General features: G+C 55.7%; 1 protein-coding gene across 1 annotated transcript in view; it reads right to left on the bottom strand.

Moving 5' to 3' along the window:
• LOC306758081 (protein disulfide-isomerase tmx3a-like) overlaps positions 1 to 16,200 on the bottom strand; it is a gene marked incomplete at both ends in the record, with an annotated part of 38,502 nt that extends 22,302 nt beyond the window's left edge. Inside the window, one exon of the mRNA XM_079243297.1 lies at positions 16,170 to 16,200. Within this exon, the coding sequence (XP_079099423.1) occupies positions 16,170 to 16,200 (31 nt within the window). The remainder of the gene's footprint in view (positions 1 to 16,169) is intronic.
• Positions 16,201 to 16,550: the final 350 nt, after the last annotated feature.

Below are 16,550 nucleotides of genomic sequence, written 5' to 3' on the forward strand. Positions count from 1 at the left end.
GTCTAGGTGTAGGTCCAGGTGTAAGTCCAGGTGTAGGTCCAGGTCCAGGTCCAGGTGTAGGTCCAGGTGTAGGTCCAGGTGCAGGTTCAGATTCAGGTGTAGGTCCACGTCCAGGTGTAGATCCAGGTGCAGGTCCAGGTGTAGGTCCAGGTCCAGGTTCAGATTCAGGTGTAGGTCCACGTCCAGGTCTAGGTAGAGGTCCAGGTCCAGGTCCAGGTGTAAGTCTAAGTCCAGGTGGAGGTCTAGGTCCAGGTTCAGATTCAGGTGTAGGTCCACGTCCAGGTCCAGGTCCAGGTTTAGGTCCAGGTCACAGTGTAAGTCCAGGTGTAGGTCCAGGTCCAGGTGTAGGTCGAGGTGTAGGTCTAGGTCCAGGCGTAGGTTGAGGTCCAGGTGTAGGTCCAGGTGTAAGTCCAGGTGTAGGTCCAAGTGTCAGTCCAGGTGTAGGTCGAGATGTAGGTCCAGGTGCAGGTGTAGGTTAAGGTCCAGGTCCAGGGGTAGGTCCAGGTGTAAGTCCAGGTGAAGGTCCAGGTCAAGGTGTAAGTCCAGGTGTAGGTCCAGGTCCAGGTGTAAGTCAAGGTGTAGGTCCAGGTCGAGGTGTAGGTGCCGGTTCAGGTTCAGTTGTAAGTCCGGGTGTAGGTCCAGGTCAAGGTGTAAATCCAACTCCAGGTGTAGGTCCAGGTGTAACTCCAGGTGTAGGTCCAGGTGTAGGTCCAGGTCCAGGTCCATGTCCAGTTGTACGTCCAGGTGTAGGTCCAGTTTCAGGTTTAGGTCCAGGTGTAAGTCCAGGTGTAGGCCCAGATGTAGGTCCAGGTCCAGGTTCAGGTGTAGGTCCAGGTCCAGGTCCAGGGGTAGGTCCAGGTGTAAGTCCAGGTAAAGGTCCAGGTCCAGGTGTAGGTCCAGGAAGAGGTGTAAGTCCAGGTCTAGGTCCAGGTCCAGGTGTAAGTCAAGGTGTAAGTCCAGGTCCAGGTGTCGGTGCCAGTTAAGGTTCAGTTGTCCAGGTGTAGGTCTAAGTCCAGGTGTAGGTCCAGGTGTAAGTCATGGTGTAGGTCCAGGTCCAGGTCCAGGTGTAGGTCCAAGTCCAGGTGTAAGTCCAGGTCCAGGTGTAGGTCCAGGTCCAGTTCCAGGTGTAAGTCCAGGTCCAGGTCCAGGTGTAGGTCCAAATCCAGGTGAAGGTCCAGGTCCAGGTATAGGTCCAGCTACAGGGGTAGGTCCAGGTGTAGGTCAAGGTCCAGGTGTAAGTCCAGGTGTAGGTCCAGGTCCAGGTGTAATTCCAGGTGTAGGTCCAGGTCCAAGTGTAGGTCCAGGTGTAAGTCCAGGTGTAGGTCCAGGTGTAGGTCCAAGTCCAAGTGTTGGCCCAGGTTTCGGTCCAGGTTCAGGTGTAGATCCAGGTCCAGGTCCAGGTGTAAGTCCAGGTGTAGGTCCAGGTCCAGGTGTAGGACCAGGTCCAAGTCCAGGTGTAGGACCAGGTCCAAGTCCAGGGGTAGGTCCAGGTGTAAATCCAGGTGTAGGTCCAGGTCCAGGTGTAGGTCCAGGTCCAGGTGTAAGTCCAGGTCCAGGTCCAGGTGTAAGTCAAGGTGAAGGTCCAGGTCCAAGTGCAGGTTCAGGTTCAGTTGTAAGTCCAGGTGTAGGTCCAGGTCCAGGTGTAGGTCCAGGTGTAGGTTCAGCTCCAGGTCCAGATGTCGGTCCAGGTGTAGGTCCAGGTTCAGGTCCAGGTCCAGATGTAGGTCCAGGTGTAGGTCCAGGTTCAGGTCCAGGTCCAGGTGTAGGTCCAGGTCAAGGTCCAGGTCCAGGTGTAAGTCCAGGTGTAGGTCCAGGTCCACGTGTAGGTTGAGGTCCAGGTGTAACGCCAGGTGTAGTTCCAGGTCCAGGTCCAGGTGTAACGCCAGGTGTAGGTCAAGGTCCAGGTGTAGGTCCAGGTCCATGTCCAGGTGTAGATCCAGGTCCAGGTCCTGGTGTAGGTCCAGGTGTAAATCCAGGTGTAGGTCTAGGTGTAGTTCCAGGTCCAGGTCCAGGTGTAAGTCCAGGCGTAGGTCCAGGTCCAGGTCCAGGTGTAGTTACAGGTCCAGGTGTAACGCCAGGTGTAGGTCCAGGTGTAAGTCCAGGTGTAGGTCCATGTCCAGGTCCAGGTACAGGTGCAAGTCCAGGTGTAGGTCCAGGTCAAGGTGTAGGTCCAGGTGTAGGTCTAGGTGTAGGTCCAGGTCCAGGTCCAGGTGTAAGTCCAGGCGTAGGTCCAGGTCCAGGTCCAGGTGTAAGTCCAGGTCCAGGTGTAGTTACAGGTCCAGGTGTAACGCCAGGTGTAGGTCCAGGTGTAAGTCCAGGTGTAGGTCCATGTCCAGGTCCAGGTGTAGGTCCAGGTGCAAGTCCAGGTGTAGGTCCATGTCCAGGTCAAGGTGTAGGTCCAGGTGTAAGTCCAGGTGTAAGTCAAGCTGTAGGTCCATGTCCAGGTACAGGTGTAAGTCCAGGTCCAGGTGTAGGTCCAGGTACAGGTGTAGTTCCAGTTGTAGGTCCAGGTCCAGGTGTAGGTCCAGGTCCAGGTCCAGGTCCAGGTCCAGGTGTAAGTCCAGGTCAAGGTGTAGGTCCAGGTCCAGGTGTAGGTCCAAGTCCAGGTGTAGGTCCAGGTCCATGTGTAGGTCCAGGTCCAGGTTTAAGTCTAAGTCCAGGTGTAGGTCCAAGTCCACGTTCAGATTCAGGTGTAGGTCCACGTCCAGGTCCAGGTCCAGGTCCAGGTGTAGGTCCAGGAGTAGGTTTAGGTGTAGGTCCAGGTCCAGGTGTAAGTTCAGGTGTAGGTCCAGGTGTAGGTGTGAGTTCAGGTGTAGGTCCAGGTCCATGTGTAGGTCCAGGTGTAGATCCAGGTCCAGGTGTAGGTCCAGGTGTAGGTCCAGGTCCAGGTGTAGGTCCAGGTCCAGGTGTAAGTCTAGGTGTAGGTCCAGGTGTAGGTCCAGGTCCACGTCCAGGTCCAGGTGTAAGTCTAGGTGTAGGTCCAGGTCCAGGTGTAGGTCCAGGTGTAGGTCCAGGTCCAGGTGTAAGTCCAGGTGTAGGTCCAGGTCCACGTCCAGGTCCAGGTGTAAGTCCAGGTGTAGGTCCAGGTCCAGGTGTAAGTCCAGGTGTAGGTCCAGGTCCAGGTGTAAGTCCAAGTGTAAGTCCAGGTCCAGGTGTAAGTCCAAGTCTAAGTCCAGGTCCAGGTGTAGGTGCAGGTGTAAGTCCAGGTGTAAGTCAAGGTGTAGGTCCAGGTCCAGGTGTAGATCCAGGTCCAGGTGTATGTCCAGGTGTAAGTCCAGGTGTAGGTCGAGGTGTAAGTCCAGGTGTAGATCCAGGTGTAGGTTCAGTTCCAGGTGTAAGTCCACGTCAAGGTGTAGGTCCAGTTCCAGGTGTAGGTCCAGGTCTAGGTCCAGGTCCAGGTGTAGGTCCAGTTCCAGGTGTAGGTCCAGGTGTAAGTCCAGGCGTAGGTCCAGGTCTAGGTGTAGGTCCAGGTGTAAGTCCAGGTGTAGGTCCAGGTCCAGGTGTAGGTCCAGGTGCAGCTTCAGATTCAGGTGTAGGTCCACGTCCAGGTGTAGATCCAGGTGCAGGTCCAGGTGTAGGTTCAGATTCAGGTGTAGGTCCACGTCCAGGTGTAGATCCAGGTGCAGGTCCAGGTGTAGGTCCAGGTCCAGGTTCAGATTCAGGTGTAGGTCCACGTCCAGGTCCAGGTCCAGGTCCAGGTTTAGGTCCAGGTCACAGTGTAAGTCCAGGTGTAGGTCCAGGTCCAGGTGTAAGTCCAGGTGTAGGTCGAGGTGTAGGTCTAGGTCCAGGCGTAGGTTGAGGTCCAGGTGTAAGTCCAGGTGTAGGTCGAGATGTAGGTCCAGGTGCAGGTGTAGGTTAAGGTCCAGGTCCAGGGGTAGGTCCAGGTGTGAGTCCAGGTGAAGGTCCAGGTCAAGGTGTAAGTCCAGGTGAAGGTCCAGGTCCAGGTGTAAGTCAAGGTGTAGGTCCAGGTCGAGGTGTAGGTGCCGGTTCAGGTTCAGTTGTAAGTCCGGGTGTAGTTCCAGGTCAAGGTGTAAATCCAACTCCAGGTGTAGGTCCAGGTTCAGGTCCAGGTCCAGGTGTAGGTCCAGGTCCAGGTCCATGTCCAGTTGTACGTCCAGGTGTAGGTCCAGTTTCAGGTTTAGGTCCAGGTCACGGTGTAAGTCCAGGTGTAAGTCCAGGTCCATGTGTAGGTCCAGGTCCAGGTCCATGTCCAGTTGTACGTCCAGGTGTAGGACCAGTTTCAGGTTTAGGTCCAGGTCACGGTGTAAGTCCAGGTGTAAGTCCAGGTCCATGTGTAGGTCCAGGTGTAGATCGAGGTCCAGGTGTAGGTCCAGGTCCAGGTCTAGGTGTAGGTCCAGGTGTAGGTCCAGGTCCAGTTTCAAGTCCAGGTGTATGTCCAGGTGTAGGTCCAGGTCCAGGTGTAAGTCAAGGTGTAGGTCCAGGTCCAGGTGTAAGTCCAGGTGAAGGTCCACGTCCAGGTGTAAGTTCAGGTGTAGGTCCAGGTCCACATCCACATCCAGGTGTAAGTCAAGATGTAGGTCCAGGTCCAGGTGTAAGTCCAGGTGTAGGTCCAGGTCCACGTCCACATCCAGGTGTAAGTCAAGATGTAGGTCCAGGTGTAAGTCCAGGTCCAGGTCCAGGTGTAGGTCCAGGTGTAAGCCCAGGTTCAGGTGTAAGTCCAAGTGTAAGTCTGGGTCCAGGTATAGGTCCAGGTGTAAGTCCAGGTGTAAGTCAAGCTGTAGGTCCAGGTCCAGGTCCACATCCAGGTGTAAGTCAAGATGTAGGTCCAGGTGTAAGTCCAGGTCCAGGTGCAGGTGTAGGTCCAGGTGTAAGCCCAGGTTCAGGTGTAAGTCCAAGTGTAAGTCCGGGTCCAGGTCCAGGTACAGGTGTAAGTCCAGGTCAAGGTGTAGGTCCAGGTCCTGGTGTAGGTCCAAGTCCAGGTGTAGGTCCAGGTCCAGGTGTAAGTCCAAGTGTAAGTCCAGGTCCAGGTGTAGGTCCAGGTGTAAGTCAAGGTGTAGGTCCAGGTCCATGTCCAGGTGTAAGTCCAGGTCCAGGTGTAGGTCCAGGTCCAGGTGTAGGTCCAGGTCCATGTGTAGGTCCAGGTCCAGGTGTAAGTCTAAGTCCAGGTGTAGGTCCAAGTCCAGGTTCAGATTCAGGTGTAATTCCACGTCCAGGTCCAGGTCCAGGTCCAGGTGCAGGTCCAGGAGTAGGTCCAGGTGTAGGTCCAGGTCCAGGTGTAGTTCCAGGTGTAGATCAAGGTCCAGGTGTAGGTCCAGGTGTAGGTCCAGGTCCAGGTGCAAGTCCAGGTGTAGGTCCAGGTCCACGTCCAGGTCCAGGTGTAAGTCCAGGTGTAGGTCCAGGTCCAGGTGTAAGTCCAGGTGTAGGTCCAGGTCCAGGTGTAAGTCTAAGTCCAGGTGTAGGTCCAAGTCCAGGTTCAGATTCAGGTGTAGGTCCAGGTCCAGGTGTAAGTCCAGGTGAAGGTCCACGTCCAGGTGTAAGTTCAGGTCCAGGTGTAGGTCCAGGTCCAGGTCCAGGTGTAGGTCCAGGTCCAGGTGTAGGTCCAGGTCCATGTGTAGGTCCAGGTCCAGGTGTAAGTCTAAGTCCAGGTGTAGGTCCAAGTCCAGGTTCAGATTCAGGTGTAATTCCACGTCCAGGTCCAGGTCCAGGTCCAGGTGCAGGTCCAGGAGTAGGTCCAGGTGTAGGTCCAGGTCCAGGTGTACGTTCAGGTGTAGGTCCAGGTGTAGGTGTGAGTTCAGGTGTAGGTCCAGGTCCATGTGTAGTTCCAGGTGTAGATCGAGGTCCAGGTGTAGGTCCAGGTGTAGGTCCAGGTCCAGGTGCAAGTCCAGGTGTAGGTCCAGGTGTAGGTCCAGGTCCACGTCCAGGTCCAGGTGTAAGTCCAGGTGTAGGTCCAGGTGTAGGTCCAGGTCCACGTCCAGGTCCAGGTGTAAGTCCAGGTGTAGGTCCAGGTCCAGGTGTAAGTCCAGGTGTAGGTCCAGGTCCAGGTGTAAGTCTAAGTCCAGGTGTAGGTCCAGGTCCAGGTTCAGATTCAGGTGTAGGTCCAGGTCCAGGTGTAAGTCCAGGTGAAGGTCCACGTCCAGGTGTAAGTTCAGGTGTAGGTCCAGGTGTAGGTCCAGGTCCAGGTCCAGGTGTAGGTCCAGGTCCAGGTGTAGGTCCACGTCCAGGTGCAAGTCCAGGTGTAGGTCCAGGTCCAGGTGTAGGTCCAGGTGTAGGTCCAGGTCCACGTCCACATCCAGGTGTAAGTCAAGATGTAGGTCCAGGTGTAAGTCCAGGTCCAGGTCCAGGTCCAGGTGTAAGTCCAGGTGTAGGTCCAGGTCCAGGTTCAGATTCAGGTGTAGGTCCAGGTCCAGGTGTAAGTCCAGGTGAAGGTCCACGTCCAGGTGTAAGTTCAGGTGTAGGTCCAGGTGTAGGTCCAGGTCCAGGTCCAGGTGTAGGTCCAGGTACAGGTGTAGGTCCAGGTCCAGGTGTAGGTCCAGGTCCAGGTGTAGGCCCAGGTCCAGGTCCAGGTCCAGGTGTAAGTCCAGGTCAAGGTGTAGGTCCAGGTCCAGGTGTAGGTCCAAGTCCAGGTGTAGGTCCAGGTCCAGGTGTATGTCCAGGTGTAAGTCCAGGTGTAGGTCGAGGTGTAAGTCCAGGTGTAGGTCCAAGTGTAGGTCCAGGTGTAGGTTCAGTTCCAGGTGTAAGTCCAGGTCCAGGTGCAGGTGTAGGTCCAGGTCTAGGTCCAGGTCCAGGTGTAGGTCCAGTTCCAGGTGTAGGTCCAGGTGTAAGTCCAGGCGTAGGTCCAGGTCTAGGTGTAGGTCCAGGTGTAAGTCCAGGTGTAGGTCCAGGTCCAGGTCCAGGTGTAGGTCCAGGTGTAGGTCCAGGTGCAGGTTCAGATTCAGGTGTAGGTCCACGTCCAGGTGTAGATCCAGGTGCAGGTCCAGGTGTAGGTCCAGGTCCAGGTTCAGATTCAGGTGTAGGTCCACGTCCAGGTCTAGGTAGAGGTCCAGGTCCAGGTCCAGGTGTAAGTCTAAGTCCAGGTGGAGGTCTAGGTCCAGGTTCAGATTCAGGTGTAGGTCCACGTCCAGGTCCAGGTCCAGGTCCAGGTTTAGGTCCAGGTCACAGTGTAAGTCCAGGTGTAAGTCCAGGTCCAGGTGTAAGTCCAGGTGTAGGTCGAGGTGTAGGTCTAGGTCCAGGCGTAGGTTGAGGTCCAGGTGTAGGTCCAGGTGTAAGTCCAGGTGTAGGTCCAAGTGTCAGTCCAGGTGTAGGTCGAGATGTAGGTCCAGGTGCAGGTGTAGGTTAAGGTCCAGGTCCAGGGGTAGGTCCAGGTGTAAGTCCAGGTGAAGGTCCAGGTCAAGGTGTAAGTCCAGGTGTAGGTCCAGGTCCAGGTGTAAGTCAAGGTGTAGGTCCAGGTCGAGGTGTAGGTGCCGGTTCAGGTTCAGTTGTAAGTCCGGGTGTAGGTCCAGGTCAAGGTGTAAATCCAACTCCAGGTGTAGGTCCAGGTGTAACTCCAGGTGTAGGTCCAGGTGTAGGTCCAGGTCCAGGTCCATGTCCAGTTGTACGTCCAGGTGTAGGTCCAGTTTCAGGTTTAGGTCCAGGTGTAAGTCCAGGTGTAGGCCCAGATGTAGGTCCAGGTCCAGGTTCAGGTGTAGGTCCAGGTCCAGGTCCAGGGGTAGGTCCAGGTGTAAGTCCAGGTAAAGGTCCAGGTCCAGGTGTAGGTCCAGGAAGAGGTGTAAGTCCAGGTCTAGGTCCAGGTCCAGGTGTAAGTCAAGGTGTAAGTCCAGGTCCAGGTGTCGGTGCCAGTTAAGGTTCAGTTGTCCAGGTGTAGGTCTAAGTCCAGGTGTAGGTCCAGGTGTAAGTCATGGTGTAGGTCCAGGTCCAGGTCCAGGTGTAGGTCCAAGTCCAGGTGTAAGTCCAGGTCCAGGTGTAGGTCCAGGTCCAGTTCCAGGTGTAAGTCCAGGTCCAGGTCCAGGTGTAGGTCCAAATCCAGGTGAAGGTCCAGGTCCAGGTATAGGTCCAGCTACAGGGGTAGGTCCAGGTGTAGGTCAAGGTCCAGGTGTAAGTCCAGGTGTAGGTCCAGGTCCAGGTGTAATTCCAGGTGTAGGTCCAGGTCCAAGTGTAGGTCCAGGTGTAAGTCCAGGTGTAGGTCCAGGTGTAGGTCCAAGTCCAAGTGTTGGCCCAGGTTTCGGTCCAGGTTCAGGTGTAGATCCAGGTCCAGGTCCAGGTGTAAGTCCAGGTGTAGGTCCAGGTCCAGGTGTAGGACCAGGTCCAAGTCCAGGTGTAGGACCAGGTCCAAGTCCAGGGGTAGGTCCAGGTGTAAATCCAGGTGTAGGTCCAGGTCCAGGTGTAGGTCCAGGTCCAGGTGTAAGTCCAGGTCCAGGTCCAGGTGTAAGTCAAGGTGAAGGTCCAGGTCCAAGTGCAGGTTCAGGTTCAGTTGTAAGTCCAGGTGTAGGTCCAGGTCCAGGTGTAGGTCCAGGTGTAGGTTCAGCTCCAGGTCCAGATGTCGGTCCAGGTGTAGGTCCAGGTTCAGGTCCAGGTCCAGATGTAGGTCCAGGTGTAGGTCCAGGTTCAGGTCCAGGTCCAGGTGTAGGTCCAGGTCAAGGTCCAGGTCCAGGTGTAAGTCCAGGTGTAGGTCCAGGTCCACGTGTAGGTTGAGGTCCAGGTGTAACGCCAGGTGTAGTTCCAGGTCCAGGTCCAGGTGTAACGCCAGGTGTAGGTCAAGGTCCAGGTGTAGGTCCAGGTCCATGTCCAGGTGTAGATCCAGGTCCAGGTCCTGGTGTAGGTCCAGGTGTAAATCCAGGTGTAGGTCTAGGTGTAGTTCCAGGTCCAGGTCCAGGTGTAAGTCCAGGCGTAGGTCCAGGTCCAGGTCCAGGTGTAGTTACAGGTCCAGGTGTAACGCCAGGTGTAGGTCCAGGTGTAAGTCCAGGTGTAGGTCCATGTCCAGGTCCAGGTACAGGTGCAAGTCCAGGTGTAGGTCCAGGTCAAGGTGTAGGTCCAGGTGTAGGTCTAGGTGTAGGTCCAGGTCCAGGTCCAGGTGTAAGTCCAGGCGTAGGTCCAGGTCCAGGTCCAGGTGTAAGTCCAGGTCCAGGTGTAGTTACAGGTCCAGGTGTAACGCCAGGTGTAGGTCCAGGTGTAAGTCCAGGTGTAGGTCCATGTCCAGGTCCAGGTGTAGGTCCAGGTGCAAGTCCAGGTGTAGGTCCATGTCCAGGTCAAGGTGTAGGTCCAGGTGTAAGTCCAGGTGTAAGTCAAGCTGTAGGTCCATGTCCAGGTACAGGTGTAAGTCCAGGTCCAGGTGTAGGTCCAGGTACAGGTGTAGTTCCAGTTGTAGGTCCAGGTCCAGGTGTAGGTCCAGGTCCAGGTCCAGGTCCAGGTCCAGGTGTAAGTCCAGGTCAAGGTGTAGGTCCAGGTCCAGGTGTAGGTCCAAGTCCAGGTGTAGGTCCAGGTCCATGTGTAGGTCCAGGTCCAGGTTTAAGTCTAAGTCCAGGTGTAGGTCCAAGTCCACGTTCAGATTCAGGTGTAGGTCCACGTCCAGGTCCAGGTCCAGGTCCAGGTGTAGGTCCAGGAGTAGGTTTAGGTGTAGGTCCAGGTCCAGGTGTAAGTTCAGGTGTAGGTCCAGGTGTAGGTGTGAGTTCAGGTGTAGGTCCAGGTCCATGTGTAGGTCCAGGTGTAGGTCCAGGTCCAGGTGTAGGTCCAGGTGTAGGTCCAGGTCCAGGTGTAGGTCCAGGTCCAGGTGCAAGTCTAGGTGTAGGTCCAGGTGTAGGTCCAGGTCCACGTCCAGGTCCAGGTGTAAGTCTAGGTGTAGGTCCAGGTCCAGGTGTAGGTCCAGGTGTAGGTCCAGGTCCAGGTGTAAGTCCAGGTGTAGGTCCAGGTCCAGGTGTAAGTCCAAGTGTAAGTCCAGGTCCAGGTGTAAGTCCAAGTCTAAGTCCAGGTCCAGGTGTAGGTGCAGGTGTAAGTCCAGGTGTAAGTCAAGGTGTAGGTCCAGGTCCAGGTGTAGATCCAGGTCCAGGTGTATGTCCAGGTGTAAGTCCAGGTGTAGGTCGAGGTGTAAGTCCAGGTGTAGATCCAGGTGTAGGTTCAGTTCCAGGTGTAAGTCCACGTCAAGGTGTAGGTCCAGTTCCAGGTGTAGGTCCAGGTCTAGGTCCAGGTCCAGGTGTAGGTCCAGTTCCAGGTGTAGGTCCAGGTGTAAGTCCAGGCGTAGGTCCAGGTCTAGGTGTAGGTCCAGGTGTAAGTCCAGGTGTAGGTCCAGGTCCAGGTGTAGGTCCAGGTGCAGCTTCAGATTCAGGTGTAGGTCCACGTCCAGGTGTAGATCCAGGTGCAGGTCCAGGTGTAGGTCCAGGTCCAGGTTCAGATTCAGGTGTAGGTCCACGTCCAGGTGTAGGTAGAGGTCCAGGTCCAGGTCCAGGTGTAAGTCTAAGTCCAGGTGGAGGTCCAGGTCCAGGTTCAGATTCAGGTGTAGGTCCACATCCAGGTCCAGGTCCAGGTTTAGGTCCAGGTCACAGTGTAAGTCCAGGTGTAAGTCCAGGTCCAGGTGTAGGTCGAGGTGTAGGTCTAGGTCCAGGTGTAGGTTGAGGTCCAGTTGTAGGTCCAGGTGTAAGTCCAGGTGTAGGTCCAAGTTTAAGTCCAGGTGTAGGTCCAAGTCCAAGTGTTGGCCCAGGTTTCGGTCCAGGTTCAGGTGTAGATCCAGGTCCAGGTCCAGGTGTAAGTCCAGGTGTAGGTCCAGGTCCAGGTGTAGGACCAGGTCCAAGTCCAGGTGTAGGACCAGGTCCAAGTCCAGGGGTAGGTCCAGGTGTAAATCCAGGTGTAGGTCCAGGTCCAGGTGTAGGTCCAGGTCCAGGTGTAAGTCCAGGTCCAGGTCCAGGTGTAAGTCAAGGTGAAGGTCCAGGTCCAAGTGCAGGTTCAGGTTCAGTTGTAAGTCCGGGTGTAGGTCCAGGTCCAGGTGTAGGTCCAGGTGTAGGTTCAGCTCCAGGTCCAGATGTCGGTCCAGGTGTAGGTCCAGGTTCAGGTCCAGGTCCAGATGTAGGTCCAGGTGTAGGTCCAGGTTCAGGTCCAGGTCCAGGTGTAGGTCCAGGTCAAGGTCCAGGTCCAGGTGTAAGTCCAGGTGTAGGTCCAGGTCCACGTGTAGGTTGAGGTCCAGGTGTAACGCCAGGTGTAGTTCCAGGTCCAGGTCCAGGTGTAACGCCAGGTGTAGGTCAAGGTCCAGGTGTAGGTCCAGGTCCATGTCCAGGTGTAGATCCAGGTCCAGGTCCTGGTGTAGGTCCAGGTGTAAATCCAGGTGTAGGTCTAGGTGTAGTTCCAGGTCCAGGTCCAGGTGTAAGTCCAGGCGTAGGTCCAGGTCCAGGTCCAGGTGTAGTTACAGGTCCAGGTGTAACGCCAGGTGTAGGTCCAGGTGTAAGTCCAGGTGTAGGTCCATGTCCAGGTCCAGGTACAGGTGCAAGTCCAGGTGTAGGTCCAGGTCAAGGTGTAGGTCCAGGTGTAGGTCTAGGTGTAGGTCCAGGTCCAGGTCCAGGTGTAAGTCCAGGCGTAGGTCCAGGTCCAGGTCCAGGTGTAAGTCCAGGTCCAGGTGTAGTTACAGGTCCAGGTGTAACGCCAGGTGTAGGTCCAGGTGTAAGTCCAGGTGTAGGTCCATGTCCAGGTCCAGGTGTAGGTCCAGGTGCAAGTCCAGGTGTAGGTCCATGTCCAGGTCAAGGTGTAGGTCCAGGTGTAAGTCCAGGTCCAGGTGTAGTTACAGGTCCAGGTGTAACGCCAGGTGTAGGTCCAGGTGTAAGTCAAGCTGTAGGTCCATGTCCAGGTACAGGTGTAAGTCCAGGTCCAGGTGTAGGTCCAGGTACAGGTGTAGTTCCAGTTGTAGGTCCAGGTCCAGGTGTAGGTCCAGGTCCAGGTCCAGGTCCAGGTCCAGGTGTAAGTCCAGGTCAAGGTGTAGGTCCAGGTCCAGGTGTAGGTCCAAGTCCAGGTGTAGGTCCAGGTCCAGGTTTAAGTCTAAGTCCAGGTGTAGGTCCAAGTCCACGTTCAGATTCAGGTGTAGGTCCACGTCCAGGTCCAGGTCCAGGTCCAGGTGTAGGTCCAGGAGTAGGTTTAGGTGTAGGTCCAGGTCCAGGTGTAAGTTCAGGTGTAGGTCCAGGTGTAGGTGTGAGTTCAGGTGTAGGTCCAGGTCCATGTGTAGGTCCAGGTGTAGATCCAGGTCCAGGTGTAGGTCCAGGTGTAGGTCCAGGTCCAGGTGTAGGTCCAGGTCCAGGTGCAAGTCTAGGTGTAGGTCCAGGTGTAGGTCCAGGTCCACGTCCAGGTCCAGGTGTAAGTCTAGGTGTAGGTCCAGGTCCAGGTGTAGGTCCAGGTGTAGGTCCAGGTCCAGGTGTAAGTCCAGGTGTAGGTCCAGGTCCACGTCCAGGTCCAGGTGTAAGTCCAGGTGTAGGTCCAGGTCCAGGTGTAAGTCCAGGTGTAGGTCCAGGTCCAGGTGTAAGTCCAAGTGTAAGTCCAGGTCCAGGTGTAAGTCCAAGTCTAAGTCCAGGTCCAGGTGTAGGTGCAGGTGTAAGTCCAGGTGTAAGTCAAGGTGTAGGTCCAGGTCCAGGTGTAGATCCAGGTCCAGGTGTAAGTCCAGGTGTAGGTCGAGGTGTAAGTCCAGGTGTAGATCCAGGTGTAGGTTCAGTTCCAGGTGTAAGTCCACGTCAAGGTGTAGGTCCAGTTCCAGGTGTAGGTCCAGGTCTAGGTCCAGGTCCAGGTGTAGGTCCAGTTCCAGGTGTAGGTCCAGGTGTAAGTCCAGGCGTAGGTCCAGGTCTAGGTGTAGGTCCAGGTGTAAGTCCAGGTGTAGGTCCAGGTCCAGGTGTAGGTCCAGGTGCAGCTTCAGATTCAGGTGTAGGTCCACGTCCAGGTGTAGATCCAGGTGCAGGTCCAGGTGTAGGTCCAGGTCCAGGTTCAGATTCAGGTGTAGGTCCACGTCCAGGTCTAGGTAGAGGTCCAGGTCCAGGTCCAGGTGTAAGTCTAAGTCCAGGTGGAGGTCCAGGTCCAGGTTCAGATTCAGGTGTAGGTCCACATCCAGGTCCAGGTCCAGGTTTAGGTCCAGGTCACAGTGTAAGTCCAGGTGTAGGTCCAGGTCCAGGTGTAGGTCGAGGTGTAGGTCTAGGTCCAGGTGTAGGTTGAGGTCCAGGTGTAGGTCCAGGTGTAAGTCCAGGTGTAGGTCCAAGTTTAAGTCCAGGTGTAGGTCGAGATGTAGGTCCAGGTCCAGGTCCAGGTGTAGGTTAAGGTCCAGGTCCAGGGGTAGGTCCAGGTGTAAGTCCAGGTGAAGATCCAGGTCAAGGTGTAAGTCCAGGTCTAAGTCCAGGTCCAGGTGTAAGTCAAGGTGTAGGTCCAGGTCGAGGTGTAGGTGCCGGTTCAGGTTCAGTTGTAAGTCCGGGTGTAGGTCCAGGTCAAGGTGTAAATCCAACTCCAGGTGTAGGTCCAGGTGTAACTCCAGGTGTAGGTCCAGGTCCAGGTCCAGGTCCAGGTCCAGGTGTCCGTCCAGGTGTAACTCCAGGTGTAGGTCCAGGTCCAGGTCCAGGTGTCGGTCCAGGTATAAGTCCAGGTGTAGGTCCAGGTCCAGGTCCATGTCCAGTTGTATGTCCAGGTGTAGGTCCAGTTTCAGGTTTAGGTCCAGGTCACGGTGTAAGTCCAGGTGTAAGTCCAGGTCCAGGTGTAGGTCCAGGTGTAGGTCCAGGTCCAGGTGTAGGTCCAGGTGTAAGTCCAGGTGTAGGCCCAGATGTAGGTCCAGGTCCAGGTTCAGGTGTAGGTCCAGGTCCAGGTCCAGGGGTAGGTCCAGGTGTAGGTCCAGGTGAAGGTCTAGGTCCAGGTGTAAGTCAAGGTGTAGGTCCAGGTCCAGGTGTAGGTCCAGGTCCAGGTCCAGGGGTAGGTCCAGGTGTAAGTCCAGGTGAAGGTCCAGGTCCAGGTGTCGGTGCCGGTTAAGGTTCAGTTGTAAGTCCAGGTGTAGGTCCAGGTCCAGGTTTAGGTCCAGGTCCAGGTGTAGGTCCAGGTTTAACTCCAGGTGTAGGTCTAGGTGTAGATCCAGGTCCAGGTGTAAGTGTAGATGTAGGTTCAGGTCCAGGTGTAAGTCCAGGTGTAAGTCAAGGTGTAAGTCCAGGTCCAGGTCCAGTTCCAGGTGTAAGTCCAGGTCCAGGTGCAGGTCCAGGTCCATGTCCAGTTGTATGTCCAGGTGTAGGTCCAGGTCCAGGTCCTGGTGTAGGTCCTGGTCCAGGTGTAGGTCCAGGTGTAACTCCAGGTGTAGTTCCAGGTGTAGGTCCAGGTCCACGTGTAAGTGTAGATGTAGGTCTAAGTCCAGGTGTAGGTCCAGGTGTAAGTCATGGTGTAGGTCCAGGTCCAGGTCCAGGTGTAGGTCCAAGTCCAGGTGTAAGGCCAGGTCCAGGTGTAGGTCCAGGTCCAGTTCCAGGTGTAAGTCCAGGTCCAGGTCCAGGTGTAGGTCCAAGTCCAGGTGTAGGTCCAGGTCCAGGTATAGGTCCAGCTACAGGGGCAGGTCCAGGTGTAGGTCAAGGTCCAGGTGTAAGTCCAGGTGTAGGTCCATGTCCAGGTGTAAGTCTAGGTGTAGGTCCAGGTACTGGTGTAGGTCCAGGTTTAAGTCCAGGTGTAGGTCCAGGTGTAGGTCCAGGTCCAAGTGTTGGCCCAGGTGTAAGTCCAGGTTCAGGTGTAGGTCCAGGTTCAGGTCCAGGTGTAAGTCCAGGTGTAGGTCCAGGTCCAGGTGTAGGACCAGGTCCAAGTCCAGGGGTAGGTCCAGGTGTAAATCCAGGTGTAGGTCCAGGTCCAGGTGTAGGTCCAGGTCCAGGTGTAAGTCCAGGTCCAGGTCCAGGTGTAAGTCAAGGTGAAGGTCCAGGTCCAAGTGCAGGTTCAGGTTCAGTTGTAAGTCCAGGTGTAGGTCCAGGTCAAGGTGTAGGTCCAGGTGTAGGTCCAGGTGTAGGTCCAGGTCCACGTGTAGGTTCAGCTCCAGGTCCAGATGTCGGTCCAGGTGTAGGTCCAGGTTCAGGTCCAGGTCCAGATGTAGGTCCAGGTGTAGGTCCAGGTTCAGGTCCAGGTCCAGGTGTAGGTCCAGGTCCAGGTGTAGGTCCAGGTCAAGGTCCAGGTCCAGGTGTAAGTCCAGGTGTAGGTCCAGGTCCACGTGTAGGTTGAGGTCCAGGTGTAACGCCAGGTGTAGTTCCAGGTCCAGGTCCAGGTGTAACGCCAGGTGCAGTTCCAGGTCCAGGTCCAGGAGTAGGTCCAGGTGCAAGTCCAGGTGTAGGTCCAGGTGTCAGTCCATGTCCAGGTGTAGGTTCAGGTCCAGGTGTAAGTCCAGGTGTAGGTGCCGGTGTAAGTCCAGGTCCAGGTCCAGGTGTAGGTCCAGGTGCAAGTCCAGGTGTAGGTCCAGGTCAAGGTGTAGGTCCAGGTGTAGGTTCAGGTCCAGGTGTAGTTTCAGGTCCAGGTGTAGATCCAGGTGTAACGCCAGGTGTAGGTCCAGGTGTAAATCCAGGTGTAGGTCCAGGTCCAGGTCAAGGTGTAGGTCCAGGTGTAAGTCAAGGTGTAGGTCCAGGTGTAGGTTCAGGTCCAGGTGTAGTTTCAGGTCCAGGTGTAGATCCAGGTGTAACGCCAGGTGTATGTCCAGGTGTAAGTCAAGGTGTAGGTCCAGGTGTAAGTCAAGGTGTAGGTCCAGGTGTAAGTCAAGGTGTAGGTCCAGGTGTAAGTCAAGGTGTAGGTCGAGGTCCAGGTCAAAGTGTAGGTCCAGGTCCCGGTCCAGGTGTAAGTCCAGGTGTAGGACCAGAGTGGACCACACCAGACCAGATCAGACCAGACTGGACCAGACCGGACAAGACCGGACAAGACCAGACTGGACCAGACCAGACCAGACTGGACCAGCCCAGACCAGGTTCTACTTTCAGGGCAGTTTTCACGATGTCCTAATTTCTGGTCCTGCTGTGTCTATGTGGTTCTGGACCTGCTGGGTCTCTGTGGTTCTGGACCTGCCGGGTCCCTGTGGTTCTGGGTCTGGTCCTGCTGGATCCCTGTGGTTCTGGACCTGCTGGGTCTCTGTGGTTCTGGACCTGCTGGGTCTCTGTGGTTCTGGTTTTGGACCCTTCGGGTCCTTGTGGTTCTGGTCCTGTAAGGTCTCTGTGGTTCTGGTCCTGTAAGGTCTCTGTGGTTCTGGTTCTGGAGTGTGGTGTAGGACGTACCTGAGAGCAGGACGGGGATCCTGTCCGCCATCTTGACTGAAGCTGGATTAACAGGAGCTAATCAGCTCTGCTAGCATGCCACGCTAATCTGTTTAACTTTATTTACACAGACGTGCTGAACAGCAGAGCAGATTAAGGAGAAGAAACGGGATGTGGCAGATGAGAAGAAGGAGGAGTTTATTAAAACAACCACAAACAACAACAGTAGAAAAAAGAAAGTAGATCTAAACAAACAGGAACCAGAACCAAACAGGCAGAAGCTAACGGTAACGCTTCACCGATCCGGTTTCCTGCAGAAATCCTCTGACTAATGTTGGAGTGCAGCTGCAGCACAAACCTGCTTTCAGACCGAACGTATCTCATCGACCATTTCACCTTTCA

Source organism: Telmatherina bonti (assembly GCF_933228915.1).
Source record: "Telmatherina bonti genome assembly, chromosome: 7".
NCBI lineage: Eukaryota > Metazoa > Chordata > Actinopteri > Atheriniformes > Telmatherinidae > Telmatherina > Telmatherina bonti.